The sequence below is a fragment of the Hesperophylax consimilis genome, chromosome 22, assembly GCF_061612785.1.
Source record: "Hesperophylax consimilis isolate HC1 chromosome 22, BYU_Hcon_1.0, whole genome shotgun sequence".
Taxonomy (NCBI): domain Eukaryota; kingdom Metazoa; phylum Arthropoda; class Insecta; order Trichoptera; family Limnephilidae; genus Hesperophylax; species Hesperophylax consimilis.
This window is the reverse complement of record NC_142857.1, coordinates 4,649,520-4,670,282: the sequence shown is the minus strand read 5'-3', so window position 1 is coordinate 4,670,282 and position 20,763 is coordinate 4,649,520. Positions and strand designations below refer to the sequence as shown.

The 20,763-nt window shown below is 34.1% G+C and overlaps 1 protein-coding gene across 1 annotated transcript in view; it reads right to left on the bottom strand.

The window, feature by feature from the left end:
- The window catches only part of LOC149412727 (gustatory receptor for sugar taste 43a-like), a 57,389-nt gene extending 36,926 nt beyond the window's left edge, over positions 1–20,463 (bottom strand). The window contains exons 1-9 of the mRNA XM_089645400.1: positions 20,270–20,463; positions 18,486–18,633; positions 18,153–18,311; positions 17,823–17,930; positions 16,733–16,915; positions 16,491–16,597; positions 15,127–15,288; positions 9,211–9,313; positions 3,469–3,554 (exon numbers count right to left, since the gene is read on the bottom strand). Coding sequence (XP_089501526.1) covers positions 3,469–3,554; positions 9,211–9,313; positions 15,127–15,288; positions 16,491–16,597; positions 16,733–16,915; positions 17,823–17,930; positions 18,153–18,311; positions 18,486–18,633; positions 20,270–20,401 — 1,188 coding nt within the window. The 5' untranslated portion in view covers positions 20,402–20,463. The remainder of the gene's footprint in view (positions 1–3,468; positions 3,555–9,210; positions 9,314–15,126; positions 15,289–16,490; positions 16,598–16,732; positions 16,916–17,822; positions 17,931–18,152; positions 18,312–18,485; positions 18,634–20,269) is intronic.
- Between the last annotated feature and the right edge of the window lie 300 nt (positions 20,464–20,763).

Below are 20,763 nucleotides of genomic sequence, written 5' to 3'. Positions count from 1 at the left end.
CACCCCAGCACTTGCCCCCTCGACAACAGGATACAGGGGTCAGATAAAGGTTGTCAGATTAATAATACCTACTTTATTGAATCTTTTAGTAATGAGGAGCAAATTACATTCAAGAAAACTTTATTGTTTATTTATTTATTATAGTTCAAAGAATACATAAATATTTCGCTTTCTGACTAACTACATACTTAACAATAATACATAACATTTTTTTGAACTACAACACTCTTTTAAATTAAGTGAATATGCTTAAATTGTCTGACAGTATGATTTTCACTGACTTGGTATTTCTATAAAATTCTTCATATGATAGTCCAGAATTGCTTGCATTGATTCGGATTCCACTACGTAATACTAAAAGTTGACATTTATTTCAGTGTAGAAATTCTGGTATTAACTACCTTATGTATTCCTCATTGCTCAGAATACTTATGGAGGCAATAATTATACCGTCAGTGGACATCTTTAATTTATCACTTAACCAATACAAATGATTGTTACTGAGACAGTTTAGTTATATATAATAAATAATATCTACTGAAACAATATATAATGTTTACTATTCTTACGTAATAGCCCCTAAATAGGGCGTTAATAAATTAATAAATTAACATCTTGTCTTGAAAATGATTCCAGATTAAAGTGCATTATAATTTTGTTCACTTATCTTAAGATTGAACAGTTTTTTTTCCAAATTTGTTGAAGCAGATTGTAAAAAGTTAGAAGTTTTTTTTTTGTAATATTCTTGATGTTAATGAAATAGATCACCCATAGATAGGACGCGTAGTGGTCTATTAGGTTAGATTACCCATAGAAGGCTTTAGCTGTCGAGTAATGGAGAGACCAAGGGGATAATATATAAGGGGGAACTTCAAGGCCGGGGACCATGTTATTCCAACCGCCTGCAAATTAGAATGTCAAAGCCTCTTGTTAATCTATCACATTAAAAGTCCAAGTGTTTTGTTGGAGCCGGAGTTTTATTTAATAAGATAGTTTCTGAGAGCCTAACAGTTATATTATTGTAAACATGCTTCAAATAAAAGTATCTCACAATCTCGGTGGACAGACTTACTAAATCTTAATAACCAAAACCTTCATCATTATTAACCGAAAAAATACACATATTTCTTTTTATAGAATCGAGGGAAGGTAAATCGATAAACTAAAGATAACAACGGTTAATTGAACCAAGACGCAATTTCAAAACTGACACATTTGTAATTGTAGACAAATTTAAGTAATAACAACCTATTTTTATTTTTTGGAATAACTTTTGTGTAAAACCTCCAATTGTAATTTGAGAGTTCTTTTATATTTAATTTTTTTTTCTAAAAAATATAATTTCCCTCAAGTCCTATGTCATCTTTGTGGATGCTGTGTGAAGGGTCTTTTGGAAGTCTACCTGTTGTATGAGGAAGGGAACCCAGAGGCTGGCAAATAATTCCACAGCCAAGCTGTTAAACACAAGAACGAGTCATAGAAGCTACCCATTCTCATAGATCTCATCCCATATAACAAATGTTACGTGTTAGAACGTCAAAATTACCACCTGACGTCTAATATTCGACTATTGACAACTTCAATAACAAAGCTTGACTCGAAAAAACCCTTAAAACACATATAAACACCGCCATTTTCACACAAAAAAATGTTGTTCTAATTTGGTAATATTTTGTTTTGGTTCAATTTTCCGTTACAAAATAGGTTGTGTTTTTCATGTTTATTTTATAGAGTTAAAAGCATCAGGCGCTTGTTGACCTGAGAGCTTCCGTTACAGACCCTGATAGAATTTTATAGGTCACATAAAAAGAAAATAATAATATAAAGTATTTAATTCTAGAACACAATTTGCGTACATGAAAAATGTAGCTTGAACTGACATCAGGAGAAAGAATTTTCTTATGAAAATATTTCATGGTTCAGTCCACATGACGCCCGTACAATACGTTAATAAATACGTGAACATTGATGTGAAGGCCCGAATAAATTATTATAGTTATAATTGATTTCACCATTTGCATTTTGACTCCATATACCGTCTGGCTAATTCGTTCAGGTTTGGGAACAAATAGGTATTATCCGTTGAATCTATTTGTTCGCTTTTAAAAACAGCTTATATGGTCTTATTGAAATCTTTGTGTCTCCCTTGGTGAGAAGTAGGTATGATTGAACGATGTTAGACACCACGCTTTATGTTCAAATCTAGAAGTTAACTACAAAATAAATTAAATATATACCTCTGTGAAACCAAAGGTTTGGACCGCAATTTGAGAAAAATTTATAAAACTTTGCCAATTTTAATTAATTATTTTTATATAAAACGACAAAATAATAAGGTAACTGAAATGTTTGCAATACATTTGTCTAACAAAACGTGTTTTTTTATTATCAGTAATTTTGGTTTAATGTTTAGACGAAAATACATAAGGTGAGCCATTTTCAAACTTTTTTGTGTTTGCAATCAAAATTTGAATATACCAAAAATTATATGTCTACTTCTAAGAATAAAATTTAATAGCGTATTTTATCACCCTTCAAAAACAGTTTTTAGTTTTCGGATATTTCGAAAAATATTCTATTTATTTAGATTTTATTGCAAAGCGGAAACACAAATTATACGACCATCTGCCAGCGCCTTTAAGAAATATAACAATTAATATGCTAGAGGCCTGAGAGGTTAGTTATTTATTTGCTAGTTGCTCACTGCGTTGTCCGTGCGTCTTGATTAAATAAAAATTAAATGGCCAGGAAGTAGGAAACGCTACACGGAATAATGTCCCAAAAAATCAGGATAATGCTTTGGCCGTGAGATTCTAAAATCATTATTTTCTTTCGAATCACTTTCTGACACAATTTCATTAATGTGACTTTATAAACGTTTTGTTATTTTTACACAATTTAATACTTATGCATTATAATTATCTAAAGGTTGGTTTTGGTAGAGGTATATCATAAATATTAATTATATTAAAAAAATACCTTTCAATATAGGTACTTAATACAACATTATAAAATCTCCAAAATAATTAATGATTATTTTTACTGTATTTGCAAATAGTTTGGTCAAAAAAATGATAACCCTCACAATTTAACGATAATAAACACTTATTTTGACAATACAATCAATTATCAAACATTATGCATGATTAGTTGAAGCCTTCATAAAAGGTCTTCATAACATTTCTAAATATACGGTTTATAATTTTATTATTAAACTTAAAATAGATTCGCTTCATGTGGTCATAAACATACATTTAAAAAAAAACTAATTCTTATAAAACAATTAATTTTACTGGGACCTAAGCTATGGATGTCTTTAAAATGGACAATTCTGTATTTTGCAAACTCGACGGAACACATATTGACGACCAACAACTTTCCCGTCAAGACTATTGCCGAGCAAAGGAGCCAGACATTTTTTCGGCAATAGGGAATTTATCTTATTCGTTTACCAGCGCCTTAAAGTACAGTAATGTGCAGCTTTTTGTTTAGATATCCGCCTGTTCGTGGAACTGAATGAGAATCACCAGGTATGTGGTAACAGCTGCCGTTATCTGAAATTAATCAGAAACAAAACTATTAACAAATTAATTTAAAAAAATCTGCTGCTGCATATTCACCTAACCAAACCTAATCTAACGTAATGCCCAATAAAATACATTTAAATAATTAATATGTTGATCAATCAAGAGTTTTAACTGCCCGAAGTCAGTGGAATAATGATATCCACCTTAAGGAAACGCTTTGAAACCCAATGAGAGGAAAACTGGGAAGTCATTTATTCAGAATTGACGACACTAGTGCCATTTACATACGGGATAGCTATTTGACGGTCAGAGTATAAATTATATAAAATTTAAAATAAAAAAAGCAAAGAAATGAAAGAAAGAAAGGACAGAAAGGAAAGAAAATAACTAAAGGAAAGAAAGAAAAGAAAGAAAGGACAGAAAGGATAGAAAGGGACGAAAGGGAAGAAAGGAAAAGAAGGAACTAAAGGATGAAAGGAAAGAAAGGAAAGAAAGGAAAGAAAGGAAAGAAAGGAAAGAAAGGAAAGAAAGGAAAGAAAGGAAAGAAATAAAAGAAAGAAAGAACAGAAAGGAAAGAAAGGAAAAAAGGAAGAAAGGAAAGAAAGTAAACAAAGGAAAGAAAGGAAAGAAATAAAATAAAATAAAAAAATAACGGGAAGTAAGGAATGTAATGAAAGAAAGGGAAGAAAGGAAATAAAGAAAAGAAACAAAACAAAGAATAGAAAAGAAAAGAAAAATGAGAAAAGAGAGAAAAGAAAGAAAAGAAAGAAACGAAAAAAAGAAAGAAAGTTTGAAAAAAACGAAAAGAACTAAAAGAAAGAAATGAAAAAAAAGAGAGAAAGAATAATTATAAGATTATAACATATTTGTAGGCAGAGACTGTAGTATAATTGTCACAATAATACATACTAGGGAACCTTGATTTAATGGTAGGAAAATGCAGATGCTGAAGAGGAAAGGTTGTTAGCATTTTACTATTCACAAATAGTCACTTAAATCCATAAATACCAAAATTCAGCGTTAAAATGTGGTCTTTAATGGATTTAGCCGTGTTTGGTGACCAAATCTGAATAGCCAGGTACTTTCCACCTTTCTCCTTCCATTTCATTCCACTCCTTCAACTTAACAACATTCCCAATTGGGGATGCCATAGTCTCACAGCCAACAGACGGTTGGTAACAGTTAAGTCTTTTGTGCGGTACTAGCATAGAAAAAATATATTGAAACTCAGTATAAACCAAAATTAATATATTTATTTTGTTTATGAAGGGATTTAAGCCCGTTATATCTGAACAAAAAACCAAATAGATTGCTGCTCAAGTCGCGACTATTAAAGTCGAATTAAGTAGGTAATTGCTGTTTACGGCAATGAAATGTTGACAAACAGATGTTGCAGTTTTAGCAGGTTTTTATAAAGAAGATTAGAGAAAATGAATAATTAAATTGCTAGCCTATATCCCTTACCTAGTTAACTCGAAATAAATGTAGTAGCATCGCAGGGTATCTAACATAATCGATCGATAAACGTTTATCGATAATGTCGGTAACTTGTCATCGTTACCGAGTATGACTGTTGGTTACTAACAATCTAACAAAATTTCACAATAAAAGTGTTTTTAATTGTCATTTGTACATTAGCCATTTGCAGTCGTGTTTGGGAACGATGACAAGTTGTCGTCATTATTGATAAATCCTTAATCGATCTACCCTGCTAGATAGCATGGGCATATTACTATGGCGCACAAGTAAGGTAGAATTTAAAAAAAATGCTTTTCAGCCCTCCAAAAGGAATAAAATAAAGCAAAAAAGGATATTTGGGTACTTAATTTACTCTCTGTGACAAATCTATAGAGAAACGTAGAAAACATTGAAAAAATAATGACAAATATTATTATAATACCCATATTTAGTATCTACTTCGTTATTTACGTCGTTGACATAATAAATATTAACCGTCGGGGTAAAAGATAACATTTCACAACAATAACTCATGTAATTAATGTCTGTGTTTGTTTTTCAAACCATTACTTTGTATCCGTTAAAATTCCTGTCCTTGAAAGAGTTTTTTTCATTATTTGATTTTATAAATCCGCATTATTTGTAAGTGATTTTGTTTAACGTTCTCACGAAAGTTGTTTGTTTCTAAACCAAATTGTATATTGTGATAGCTGCACTCAAAATAATTCGTGCTGATCCGACGATAGCTGTTAGTTTTTAATATTGGAAACATTTTTCTTTCAGAGGTGAAAATAGTACCTAATAAATTTTCAGAAGTAACAAACCATTGAAACAACGAACACAGAAAAAAATAATTTATCATTTTTCTAATGAAAATAATTGAAGTTAAGTAATACCATAATAATATATTAGAGATTTGAATTATTTCTGAATGTTTGGCTAAATAACAAATAACAAGCCAGTTTCTGACTTTCGGATTAATTAGATTATTTTCAACGTGTGATTTCGATCCCCTTTTTCACTTGTTAACCAGAATTTGGAAAGCAAATGAAAACTATTTATTGTTTAACCAACACCGCTGCCATTGGTAACCCCAAGAGTTTCGCTACATTTGGAAAATTAGCAGGGGTGCCCGGTTCATGGGGTGAGGTTTGTCTAGGTTTTCTGATAACATGGTCCTGAGGGTGCTAATGTAAAAAAAATAGCCGACGAAATAAATTACATATTTCTTTAGATGCCGAATTCCGTACAGCAATAATAATTATAGATCTTACCCGATGAGAACCCATCAAATATCACCCATAAATAAAATGTTTCCAGGAATTATGTGATTGTATTTAAAAAAACTCCATAACTTTAAATCTCATTTAACTATTTTAAACTGTTCCCAACTATCAAATAAATACTTTAGCAGTTAAAGGAACAAAATCTAAAGTGTATGAAATCAATTGCAACTATTATAATGCATACGAACCTTTCCATTAATGTTCAAGTATTTAGTGACTGAATTGTGTGGATTGTACGGATGAGGCTATTGAAAAAGAATTAAACTTTTACAAATATTTTTGTTCAAATGATTTGAATTGTAAAGATATTTAAGAAATTATTTTAGAACACAACTTTTATTAAATTTTATAATTTTCTTAAATAAACATCCTGCAAAGTTGGTGACCAATGGTATCAGATATTCATTGAGAATGATTGCGTGTTTGATAATAAAAATGAAAAACACCAACATGATTCATAAAAACAGGTGTTTTAGTATGAAAACAACATGAAAACTGTGTCATTTCGCAGATGATATGATAATTTTGAAAAATTGTAGTTCAAATTTAAAGTTAAAGTCTGTCCCGGAAAGACAAGAGATCCTGGGTTCAATTCCTTGTGACCGTTATATTTTTATTTTTCTGTGTCTTATTTTGTTTAGATTTATTAATATCATCTTAATATTATCAATGATTAAAAGTTCAAATATATGAGTAATATCAAATTTTGAGTAAATAAAATATTTTGTTATTTATTAGCTTTCTTTTCCGTGATAAGTGAAATTAATTAAGTAGTACAATTTTTTTCAATTTGGGAGGCGGGTATGGGTACCGCCGCCCCGGGAAACATTTATTGGATAAGCAACACCTCTGCCATAGGTCACTTCAAGTGGTTCGCTACGTTTGGTGACTTAGCAGGGGTGCACGGATTCATCGGGTGAGGTTTGTTCAGGTCTTAGTGGCGGATGCGTTTGCCCACTACATGGTGGGCCAGATTATTTTCCTCCACTTGTCTCAAAACTTCCCGAGCTGCACGGACATCAACAGTGGAAGGGGGCGTGTCAAAAAGATAACCGTCGTGAACGGTGCTGTCGTCAGCGTGGCAATAAATTGGTACACATTCAACGAGATCATTTATGTGTAACAAAAACAGTGTCGGCGACATCACAGATCCTTGTGGCACCCCGCATTGATTTGGTGCGGAGATTCCTTTTCTTCCGAAGAGCCGTCAACCACGGTTTAAATTCTTCTGCCTTTGAGACAGTCCAACTATGCAGGTTTGAATGGATCCCCTACGATGTTAACTTTCCGACAAGTGCCCGCTGCCAGACCCAATCAAAGGTTTTGGAGATATCCAACCCGACTGTTTGAGTTTCTCCGAAACGTTCCAAGTATAGCCCCTAAATATGCGTCACATACCCGAGCAGATTGCCACACGGTCGGTTTCGACGAAATCTATATTGCCGATCGCTAAGGATGTTGAAACTAAATGCAAAAGTTTAAAAAACTACAGGCCGCCTCAGAACAGGAAACCCTGGAGAGGACTGTGAAAGAATTGATTTTATACGTATATTATACTTATATCATGTTTAAACTTTGGCATTGAAACTAATAAAAAATTACATTTATTATTGTTATGTCCCGCTGCATTTACTCCCCAGCGGGATTGATAAGGTCCACAAAGCGACGCCTGAGGTCCTACGCTGTCCCACTGAACTAGATGTTCCCCTCTGACCCACTACCATACGAACGGAGAAGAATTATAAATAATAATTTTATAAATTGTTAAAAACATATTAATGTAAATCATATTTATTTAATTTAATTATTATTTCTAATTAACACAATGAAAGAAGACTGTATGTGAGTGGGTTTGTTTTGTATACAAATCCACAGTTTTATTCCTTTATCGATGAAAATTAACACACTTTGCAAAACAATTTCAACTCGTTCGATTTCGAAAAACTACCTCCGTCCCCTTTTCCCGCCCTTTAAAGCAGAGTTGTAATACTTCTTGATAAAATTTTGTAAAGTTGACATTCAAATTAAGAGAAAAATTACTGTCTTTATATTATTTCTAAAAACTTTGAGTAAAACCCCGGTAACGCCGGGGACTTCAGCAAGCATTATTATAATTATGCAAGCTGTGGCTAAAAGCTTTTCCGAAAAATAAATTGTTATTATATTTATTTTAGAGTATTATGCCGTGTTGCGCGACCTCCTTCTTTAAGCAACTTTTCGTACATCATTACAGTGTCCATCATCAGGGCAGATGTGTCTTGATCATGAGGCAACATACGCTGTAATACCTTCCGAATCGTTGGTCAAAGAAGAAATAAGTAGAGCAACCCTGCATTATACCCCAAAAATAAATCACTCTAATGCTTTTGGCCGTGAAAGTCTCAAATCATATAATGTTCAATACTATTAAATTATGCAATTATATTTTACCTAACTTCGGTTGCCTGTGGTAGGTCAGACTCCTACTACTTCAAAATCTCCTACTACCACCACTGTAAACAGAAAATGTTGCTTGTATCGTGATGGAGGATTTAGCCGGCCGAGGAATTGAGCTCGCGACCCCTGGGCGGGACCCAGACGCAATGCCAACTCGGCCACTGACCAGTCAATTGAAAATGTGAAATCGTTTTTTGTAAATTGACGATTAATCTGTCGTACAGTAATTTAAATGAAATAAAAAAACAACGAGGCATTTAATATTAATTGTTAATTTATTCAATGATCCACAAAGACAAAAATTTCCAACGCATCTTTGGTTAATCAAGTACATAGTAAAAACGTTACTGAAAATGGATGACAACACTAACCAATATTTTATTGTGTTATTATTATAGTCCTCAAACCGTTTTAATGTTCCCACGAAACATGAGAGCAGGGTTATAATTAATTATGATTTAAATCTATTTCAGTTAATGAATGTAGAGAATGGTTCCATAAACGTGTATCAAAGATTGATTTATCTTCTTGGGATCCCTCGTTCATGTCGTCTTGCTTCTGAAACTGTATCAAGATCACAAGGTACGTGGTGACTGCTCCGCTCACCTGTAATAAAGTACACGCTTTTATTACAAGTACTTATAATTAATTCGGTAATTAATAAATATCCAGGTTACTGTTAAAGGTCAATTTTTCATTGTTTAAACACAGCATCAAATTTATTAAAATCTTTGTTTGGAACTTACGCGTTTCATAAGTTAGACGTTAGACAATATTCGTAGAAATAAATACTTATTTAAATATATATCTGATGGAAAACCAATTTAGTTATTTTGTCAAGTTTGCAATTTGAGGCAGAACCATTTCTTGGATAACCAACACCTCTGTGTCCAAGTGGTTCACTACGTTTGGTGATGCCCAGGTTCTTGTAGTGAGGTTTGTACATGGTGACAGATGCGTTTGCCCACCAACTGCGTGGCAGGCTGGTTGTGGGAGACCTTTGACTTCTCCTACAGGACTCTCTTGGAACATCGCCTTGCATCGCGGTGAGATGGATTAATTTATATGTTCGTCACTCCTGGACTCACTACCCTCGGATTCCTACATACCCCTCATGCTTTTTTACTTCCGAGAACATTCTCTTCTTCCTTCCCTTAAAAACCTTCCGCACCCCATCCCTAAGATAATTTAGAATACCCTAATATTTATATTTAAGCTAAAAAAATATGATGCTTCCGAAATACATGTTTAAGAATGTAAATTTTAATTTCGCAATACATGCCTACTCTACGAGAAACTATGGAGATTTTAGACTTCCAAAAACAAATTTGTCGGGAACCCAAAATAATCTCTATTTTAAAAGGTTATGCCTAAATACTATAAAGAATATTTTTAGAAGTATTGTAAAGTGTCCTTAATATTATATAAATAAGTTATTAAAAGTTTTACACTAGATATAAAAATGTCTTTTTTATAACTAAATACAAAAAAGATGACATGGGCAATAAGAAGGATTGTTATCTTCAGGGCCTCTTCTGTGGAGCTAATATACAAAAAACCGTTCTCATGTCAAATTCCCTAAAACTCAGATAAAATAACTTGAGTATATTAGGTTAGGTTTGGTAGTCATATTATAGTCTACTCAATCTGTGATTTATTTTTATTATTTATTTATTTATCATTTCTATATTTTTACGTATAGTTTATGGATGTTAAAATCAGTATCTATCTGTATGGGTTAGTAGGAGTGTTTTGTCAACACCTCACTAGGAGAACCTGCGCTGAAGGTTTCGCGTGTTTTAGGACACAATTCAAACACATCATCGTCCTTGAAATTCTCAAGTATGATACAAGAGGTGGTTCCATCCTTGGTGGCAGTATTGTAAACACATTAGGTTAGTAGTCATTACATCATAATATTACATATTAACATAGACACAATTTAATTTAAAGAAAAGAATACTACGTTAAATTTACTTAAGGATGCAACAGACGAAAGAGATTGAAACAAAACAGAAGTACATTTTAATTAATGCAAGTATTTAAAATGAATATCTACCGATTTTTAACATATTTCTCTTTAAAACCTTAAGTTTTTAAATTCCAAAACAAATTTTGTATTTTTTTAAATAATAACTATACATTTGTAAAGCCGAAACGGTAATTATATGAAATTCGAGAAAATTATTAAAAAAACACGTTTTGTTCGGTTATTTAATATGTTAAAGGCATGAAAAAAAATCACATTGTATCATCGAATTTTCAAGATATTTTTGCTTTATTTCAAAGGAGCCGTGTTTTATTAAATATTTTTACCCTTTTCGCTTATTTATTGTCGTATTTTTAATCTATCTCCCTTTCTAACCATCTTAGAATACTTACAACGAAGCCTTAAAACATAGCAAATAATTATGAAATAATAATCTATTTAGTAGAACTAAAAACATAATGTAGATGCTAATTAAATTGTGTTATGTTTGGTTTGGGGTGGATAGGTTATACTGGTATAATATTTAGTAATTGAGTTAGGAGGTTCAGGTGGTTGAATTTAGCGTTACCGCTTCAGCGTCTCAGGAAATGCCGTGGTTAGATCGCAATTTCATAGAGTTAAATATGATTTAAGATTTTCACGGCCAAAAGTATTTTTATTATTTGTTTTTGGGGTATTATGCCGTGTTGCGCTAACTCCTTCTTTAGCCAACGTTTCGGACAGCATTGCAGTGTCCATCATCAGGGCAGATGTGTTATTTGCGAAACGTTGGCTAAAGAAGGAGTTAGCGCAACACGGCATAATACCCCAAAAACAAATAACAAAAATACATAGAGTTAGTTTATGTGGGGTACACAACAGCAACACTCGGCATTCGTGATCAAGGAGTAAGGATCTCCTCAAATCCCGGCGTGCGCAAGTAAATTTAATTTTATTAATTTGTGTGATTTTACAATTTATTCATTTAAAATAAAATATAATACACTTGCGGCACGTTCCAGAGCGGAAGATACTCTCAGTATCACCCTGGTGTAAGGCCACCATTCAAAATTAAAAGGTTGTTTGAAATGGCTTTACCCGTGTTTGGTGACCAGATCTGAATAGCCAGATACTCCCTCACCCTCCTTTTCCCGATCTCCTTCCTCTCTCCACTAACATACCTCAATTGGGGATGCAATGGTCTCGCTGGCTCCATACGGTTGGGAGCAGTTGGGACTCTTGTGTGGTATTTTAAATTCAAATTTAAAAAACACTACGTAAGTCAAAATATCACATTAGTGTGCTGTTCAAAGTGAAATCACAAGGTAAGCACCAGTGTTCCACGTACGCAACGTATGCGAAGCTAATTTCCCACGCTGACGAACACACTTGTCCTAGGTACGCAACGCACATTTTATGTGTGATAAATGTGTTTATAAAGCCAGTACTATTTTTTAAAAATATCTAAAGCTTTGCGTACCTCGCGAAAGTGTAACCAGTGGCGGCGCGAGCACTATTTCGATGGTGGGGACCGGATTTTTTTACGTGTACTCAAATCTCACTACCCTAAAAATACATACACAATAAAAAAGACAAGTCATGCAGCTAATCAGCTGTCCAAACACGAAATAATAAATACATATCTCTGGATATACATAAATTAATAATATAGAATAATAAAAATAACGCTACGTCTTGCAAGATTATCATCTAACTTAATTTGAACATGCGCAATTCCCACCAGAAACCAGCAAACTGTCCAATTCTAGTGAGGGGATTTTAAAATCTGTCCCCAAGCTCTGTGAGATTTACATACAAGAGCGCGTGCGCAGTTGGGTAGAATATCTAGGGAACATAACCAATCCAAATGCACTAAATACGAATTTCAAGCCAAAAAGCCCGGGACGTTCCCCGAATGCGCTGTGCCCACTGCGCATGGCCAATGTGTAATTGTGTATGTATGCATACATAATTCAGTACACTACAAGAAATGCACGGAGCGGACGTCAGTTCTTCCGCAGGAACTATTCAAATTTCAAGATTGAAAATTTTCTAAACAATTTTTTGCTTATATGTTCAATTTTGGTATAGATACAGTTTCAACTATTTTTCTCTTTAAAGCGATGCCATACGTAGTAATGCAAAATCATGTGTTTTTGGTTTGAAAATTTGGTCGCCTAGAAATGTTTCAGATGCTTTAATTAAATACTGCTAGTAGAATAAATCTTGGCCTTTGAAATAATCGAGTATTTTTTAGATAAGTCTTTTTATAAACCCAGAAAAAAATTATGTAAAGGCCTATGAAAACTGCTTTAAAGTTCAAAATCTCCTGCTTACGAACCCATTTTCGATTATGATTTTATTGTATAATGTGGCGAATTAAGTTATTTATAAAATGATCGAAAAAAAATTAAATATTTATTCCTGGAGATCCACAAAATAAAATAAAAGGCACTTTTTGGCCGTGTTTTTTTCTTGCATAAATCAAAACAGGCGGATGGTGTTAAGCGGGAATTTAAACGTTATCGCCATCTACGTAAGGGTTGTTATTGATAAAGGCTCAATTTAAAATATTACACGACGTAGTGCCATCGCTGGTGGGTTTCGGAAATATCTGGTGGGGACAAACCCCATCATCCCCTTTTGAAGAACCATCACTGATAGACCCTACGTTCACACGTGCTACGCCGATCTGGACAGCGCGCGTAGCCAACGTTGCGTGATTACGTTGCGTGGAACAAGTTAGTGTGTCCCAAAAGCTTCTATTTTTACATAAAATTTCTAGATTGCAAATTGCCAAGATGTCGTACTGCGTTGCGTTCGTGGGACCGACAATGAAACAAACGGCTGTCAATGTTAATTTATTGAAACACAGTTATTTATGATAAGCGTGGTTTATCGTAAATATCATCATTAGCTTCACGTTAGTATCAAAGGACCGCCATTAATGTTCTAAACCTATAACAGGCAGCTGTTACTTTATACAGGTGTTTCCAGGTTAAAGGTCATTTGCGTGTTTTTATTTTAACTGGATACCCCGAAAAATGAATTTGCTAAAAGAAAACCTAAAGGTTACACGCAAAATATACTTGCGATCATAAATTATGATTTTAAATAACTATTTTCTTACCAATTTTTAATGCCTTGCCTGTAATTAGTATTCTAGGTAAATGAGGTTGAACGTATAATATGCTTTCGGCGAGGGACTTGCGATCAAAACACAAAATGATTAAATAATTATTTTCTTCAATGATAACAAAATCACTTTGTGGCGTCATTTTAATTAAATAACACAATACACTTTATTTTCACCACCATTTAGTGAAAATTATCGACATGTTTAAAAAGCGGTGGCGGTTTCTTAGTACGAGCATTTGTGCATTGCACTATATAGTATTTACATAACTTACAATTTGAACTATCTTCTAGTACAAGGCTCCCGCGCAAGAGTAAGCGGACCGTGCATACCCCGATATGCACAGAGCCATGCTTTTACCATACTACTGAGATAGTATCGAGCGTTATCAAGACGGCTTGGTCTAGCCGAAACGGTGACATGAGCGAGACAGATTACACCCTTAACGTCAAATCACGTGTTAAGAGCAGTGCAGATATATAACTCATCTTGTGCACTATCGAAGCGCCTTGACGGCGAGTGAATTTCGCATCACTTTGATCATGAGTAATTCAAAGCGTCTGAAATGGATTCGCTTAGAAATACCAATGTACAATGTTAGCGCTACCACATTCACACATTAGAACTCGTGCGCAGTGAATTCAAACGGTTTCTTAGATTCGGGTCCTAGATGATTTTGGGAACACTGACATAGCAGTATTATTTAATAAATTATTTTACAAATATAACTTAGTAGATAAAATGAATTGCAGTAGGTACCCCAATGCATTCATTTTCTCTACCTAAATTACACAATAGGTACACTTTAAAAGTGAAAAATTTCAGTCACGGGCCGCCTCTGCTTATAGGTCCATTAAACGTTTGACCTTATTACCTAAAACATTCGTTTATGGTTTGTTCATTGTTCAGGATACAAAGTAACTCTGTTTCCTGATGAAGAAACCATTGAATACTGTTTTACAGACGATCATCTGTTCAGGGAAAGGGAAACAAACCAAATTGCGCGGAGCGCGGGAGGCGGTGTGACCTCCCACTTTCGGTGATTTGTCAATAAATGAACTTGATAGTACAGGAAGCCCACATTATAATACCACCATTCGGTCCTTGAAGATAAAATCTGCTAATGAATTAATATTTATTTTTAGTTATTTTATTTTATTATTTTTTAAACTTTTACACTTTTAAATATGTGTTATAATTTACTCACCTCACTTTCGTGTCGCTGCGCCAGCAGATTCGTTTAAGGCGAAGCACCATGAAGTAATAAAATACAGTTTCTAATCTATTTTTGTAAGGCAAGTTAAATATAATTACACTGGCAATGAGAGGGCGGTCCAGTGTGCAGACCCCAAGAGCTGTAAAGTCAGGGGACCTGTGTAGCAACTGTCGAGAGAAGATCTCCAGCCTCCTGAGAACGGCACTACCAGCAGAACCGTGGCCGAGCATCTCGCCAACAATGTCTCCCGTCCTGGCAGCCTGAGTTGGTTTGGTACAAAATAGTAAGTTATTATTTATTCCTAAATTTAGTAATTAATTAATTAATATTTATGTAATATTTTTATGTTTTGTTTTGTTTTGTTTTGTTTTGTTTTGTTTTGTTTTGTTTTGTTTTGTTTTGTTTTGTTTTGTTTTGTTTTGTTTTGTTTTGTTTTGTTTTGTTTTGTTTTGTTTTGTTTTGTTTTGTTTTGTTTTGTTTTGTTTTGTTTTGTTTTGTTTTGTTTTGTTTTGTTTTGTTTTGTTTTGTTTTGTTTTGTTTTGTTTTGTTTTGTTTTGTTTTGTTTTGTTTTGTTTTGTTTTGTTTTGTTTTGTTTTGTTTTGTTTTGTTTTGTTTTGTTTTGTTTTGTTTTGTTTTGTTTTGTTTTGTTTTGTTTTGTTTTGTTTTGTTTTGTTTTGTTTTGTTTTGTTTTGTTTTGTTTTGTTTTGTTTTGTTTTGTTTTGTTTTGTTTTGTTTTGTTTTGTTTTGTTTTGTTTTGTTTTGTTTTGTTTTGTTTTGTTTTGTTTTGTTTTGTTTTTCAGATCATTATTTTTCGATAAATAATGTAAATGTCTCGTCCTTGAAGAGCATAATTTAAACCATAATTTAGAATCCCTTGAGTATAAATTGGATTCCCGCAGTGTTCTGGCATTTGTCAAGACGAATAAAAATACAGAAATTCAATTATACAAAGGTTCTTTTCATCTTCAAAAGTGACCCCTGCTTTTGACGTCATAAATTAATAAAAATGTTACTTCAATAGAAAATCTAGTTAAATAAATTTAAGTTACTTTTAGAAACTCAGACAGTCATTGAAATCCGCGCAGAATTGGTCCTTCTATGGAATAAAAGCAATATAAAAGGGAATATTATAAACCGTGTTTTAAGTATTTGTTAAGTACCAAAAAAAAACGAAGACCCTGAATGAGACTATTAAAAAAATCGTCAAGATTAAGCGCCAGTTGTTTCACAGGATTTGAACAATTCATCAAATACCAAAGTTAACTTTAAAGTTCTCTTCATGTTCCGTTATTGTGCCACTTATGTTAAACAACTGGTCTTCGTTTTACAGGAGATACTGATGCATTCTTCTTTTGTAAATTCATAAGCTACGAAATAGAGAAAAAAAACAAAAACGATTGTTCAAATGTTGACTGACGACAGCCTGAAAATTAATTTATCGAATATGTTTTTGAATATTTACCTCAGCTTTAGTCCGATGGCAGGGCTCCACAAGCAACAACAGCCTGAAACCATGGGCCAAACACCAGAGTCCTTGTAATATTAGATAATGAGGACGATGAGCACCACCTTCGGAAAAAAACGGATAGCATATTTGTGTTACCAACTAAGAGAGAACAACAACTTTCACCAGGACGATGTTGGGAAGAACAGAATACGAGTATGTAACTAACATGTAACAGAATAAACTCTTATATAACTTACCCATCTCCAAAATCAAAAAGTATGGGGTCACTATGAGGTGGAGCAAGGTACTGATGAGGATTATGAGAACAGGCAGACCAAAGCTGGCGTCAACTTCCCTTGCAGCGGCGCAGAGGGTTCCGTGGAGCTCTGACAGCCTCCTTATGCACTCGGCTGGCTCGTGAGAAGTGGCTTTCTTCTCATCTGCAAGAAAGAAATATTCCCCTAACCAATCTCGAACAACAATGTATTCATCCTCAATGGTCATATTCAAAATGCAAACTAAGGAATTCATAAGAGAACCACGGGGAGAAATAGCATGAAAGACTATAAGACCAACAAATGAAGGAGAGGTAAATCGGAGACTCTTATCGCATCTGAAAGCACAACAAAATGAACAAGCAATCCACTGGAGATGGGATAACAAATGGTGCTAATAAAAGAGGTTTGGTGGCTGATTAAAATGCGAAGAGACAGTAGATTTTAATGACTATGCGTGACTAAATAAACTAAAAATGTACTTTTGGTTTTTTCTTTCATATATTCAATAATATAGTTATTAAATTTACAAAAACCTTGGAGTTTATTTATAAACTACTTCTGTTGTGTAATTATTATGTAGAAAATATAATATAAATATATCGTTTGTAAGTGACCTCACCACAGTTTGATAATGCTTTCACTTTCCTTTCATCTCTTCAATATATTGTCTGTTTATGCTACGTTTTGTCTATGGATTTTTATGTCAAAACAACGGGATTGGGTTAAAATATGCAAATCACTGTCATATTATTGTATCCTTACCGCTTACGAAATTCATTTTCATTTGACACCTTAGCCTCTGAGCTAACAAATCGAATCATTGCAATTCATCTGAATTAAAACGCAATAAATCAATCTATTAAAACACAATTGTTTTTAATAACAACATCTCTCATTCATCTCTCTTTGTGCGTATCCCTGCGCAAAGAAACGAAGGACTTCAAGAAAAGCAGCTCGCCTTACAACCGACAGTCCAACAGGAACACATCATATAGGATTTAAAGATAGTTTTGACGATATATAAATACTGATAAATATTAATTTTGTTAGTAAAAAGGATTGTCATTACCTGACACTAGACCCAAAGCATCTACCAAAGCCCCAAGTCTGACGGGGTCAGAGGGTTGTACTTTTATTTTGAAAACAGGCGATGACTTCTTGACGATGGCGGATTTTTCTGAGAAAAAAAATTATATATTTTTTAAATACTGGTAATTTTTTCGGACTATTATAAAATATCGCCACTTTAATTAGTAAATCTCTAATTCAGTCCATTTTGTCATCTTTACAAGAAAAACAAAAATACAAACTTTTTGGCTATCCATTAAAAATAAATATGGCATTCTAATTTCAATTTGTGAAAAAATGCACTTAATTGATTTGATTATAAAATATTTACCGTCAATAAGGGAAAGGTTCCTTCCTGTGGCTGCTAGGACCATGTTCAGCTTTCTAATCCTCAGGTAAATGGCATGGGCTGTATAGGCGAACTGTACCTCCAGCATCAGCACAACGTAGTACAAAAGATAGAAGGCCAGGTAGTTTCGTAAAAGCTCGACTATACAAACATTGGTAAGAATTTCATTAAAAAAATACATGATTTCGATCTGAAAATTATTTATATTGTGTCAGATCAAAAAACCTCTGAAGGAAGATTCAGAGAAGATGGTAATAATTGGATCAAAAATTCCTAGAAATTCTAAACGGATATTAGAAAATAATCAAAACTTACGGTGTGTATTGTTGAGCTTCGCCTGATTGGCATAGAGGGCAAAGTCATCTATCAGAAGACAAGTCCAGAGAAGTAAAATTATCACCACCACAATGCACGAATTGCGTTCTTGCGTGTACAGTAACTCCAGGCCTAGACTGTTGTCCACCTATGAAATATTTATTGATGGTATTAGACAGAGTTCGTCCTTCCCGAGAATTACTATAAAACTAATTATAAATCAGTTGCGGGCGGCTTTTGGTTGGGCATCGCCCAGTGTAAGTGTTGGTGATCATTTATAGCATTTTGCAAAACAAACAACTGTGTATATAGAACCATTCAACCCTTCCATTTAATAAGTATATATATAAATAATATAAGACATTCTGTATATTAAGACCTCGGACAATGAGAGGAACACTCTTCATAAATCTCGTTCATCAATGTTAAGGAATTAATGAAGAATACATTTTATATTTTTAGTAATGAACTAGCTACGCCGGGTACACGCGTTGCTTGAATTTTCTCTAGTTTATATAAATATAATATGCATGTTTTATATATATAAACCTTTCGTAAGAAATTTTCTAAATGATAGCTTAAACCCTATCAAAATCCGTTGGGTAGTTTAGAAGAACTAGGCACACACACAGACAGACGCGGATCGCGATTTTATTTTGGTATTGGCTAACGTTTACCCGGCGTCGATCGGAGCCTTTTTTTTACTTTATATAAATATGATACGCATGTATTATATATATAAAATTCTCTAAATGATGGTGAAATCCCTCTCAAAATGCATTGCTAAGATTAGAATAACTAAGCGTACAAACAGACAGACGCGGATGGTGACTTTGTTTTATACTATTTAGAGATTAAAGATAATAGGGAAGAGATGAAAGAAAAAATATTTTCCCTCCCATATCACCGAAATAAAATACATATAATTCATAAATTAAAAATATATGAATGTGTTACAATATTAACATAATATTACAGAAAACATTATGGGTTCATTTTGAAAATAACAGAGGGCGCCACTTCTGTTTACAACATCCTAAACTGTACAGTCAAATAAGATAATAATACTATAAAATTTCCATCTCGAACTGTCGACAAGCTAGTTTCTATAATACGTCTGGTAGTGCATGCGTGCGCCTGTTTGAACTGTTTTGTTACAAACATGTTGACCTGAAAGATGGAATTGGCGGAAATACATAAAAAAGGTAAAATTAATCTATTGATAGTCAAAATGTCACTTTACCACCTCTTTGTCAATTATGAGTAAGCTTTTGGCAGTGTGAACAGAAGTACATTATGTTCATCAAAGTCTGATTCATAAAAATGCTGCAACTTGGTTCGGATTCTTAAGCAGTCGGCAAGTAGAAAATGGATCCTACAGAATGAACTCCGGAATCTTTCTGAGCATAAAATGATCTTAGGTTTCTGTAGATCCCAAATGCTGAAATGCCGCAACGTGCTGGCTATATTGTCAGAATGCCAGATGTCAGTACGCCAAATAATTCAACTGGTGTCTCAGTAAAAGTGGTCCAGAGGCAGACCACGAAAAAAGTGGATTGACTGCTTGGAAGATGATTTAACTAGGATGGCAAGGCCTGAAACCGGATGAGAATGGCAAGGAACCGAAGCCAGTAGTGAAGAAAGCAAAATCCCACTCTGGGATGAAGCACAGTGATTTAAGAACATATTGGTAAGCTTTTACAAGCAGTGTGGGTGTAAACAAAACTGAAAAGAGGCATTCCAAAACGGTTGCTTTGGGGAACCATGATTTCAGGAACACTCACAGATGTTAGTAGCCTCAGCACATGAAGGGTTCTTCGTGCCCTCTTCGGGGCCCCGTAGACCCCTGTAGCGGAGGTGGCCACTACGGCCAGGATGTCACAGGAACCCACCACTCTGGACGTCATGCTGCGCATACGAATGGACAGCTTAGGGTCCGTGATGAGCTCGCTAGCCAAGCCGAACAGGCTGAGGGACACTGTGGAAGATATACAGATTAGAAGGATTCTCACTCACATACGTCAGGAGCTTCTGCACAACGATGGTTTTCCTTGCCCTCCTGGGTGCCCCGAACACGCCCAAGGCAGAAACTGATACCACGGCCAGAATGTTGCAGCATTCTACCAATTTGTCGGTAATGGTGCGCATGCGGATGGACAGCTTGGGCGGCGTGCTCAGTTCGCTGACAAGACCAAACAGGCTAAAACACACTGAGAAAAGTACAAGGATTAGAAGGGTAAATACTAGCGATGAGTCATTGATGAACGTGTCGCACAAT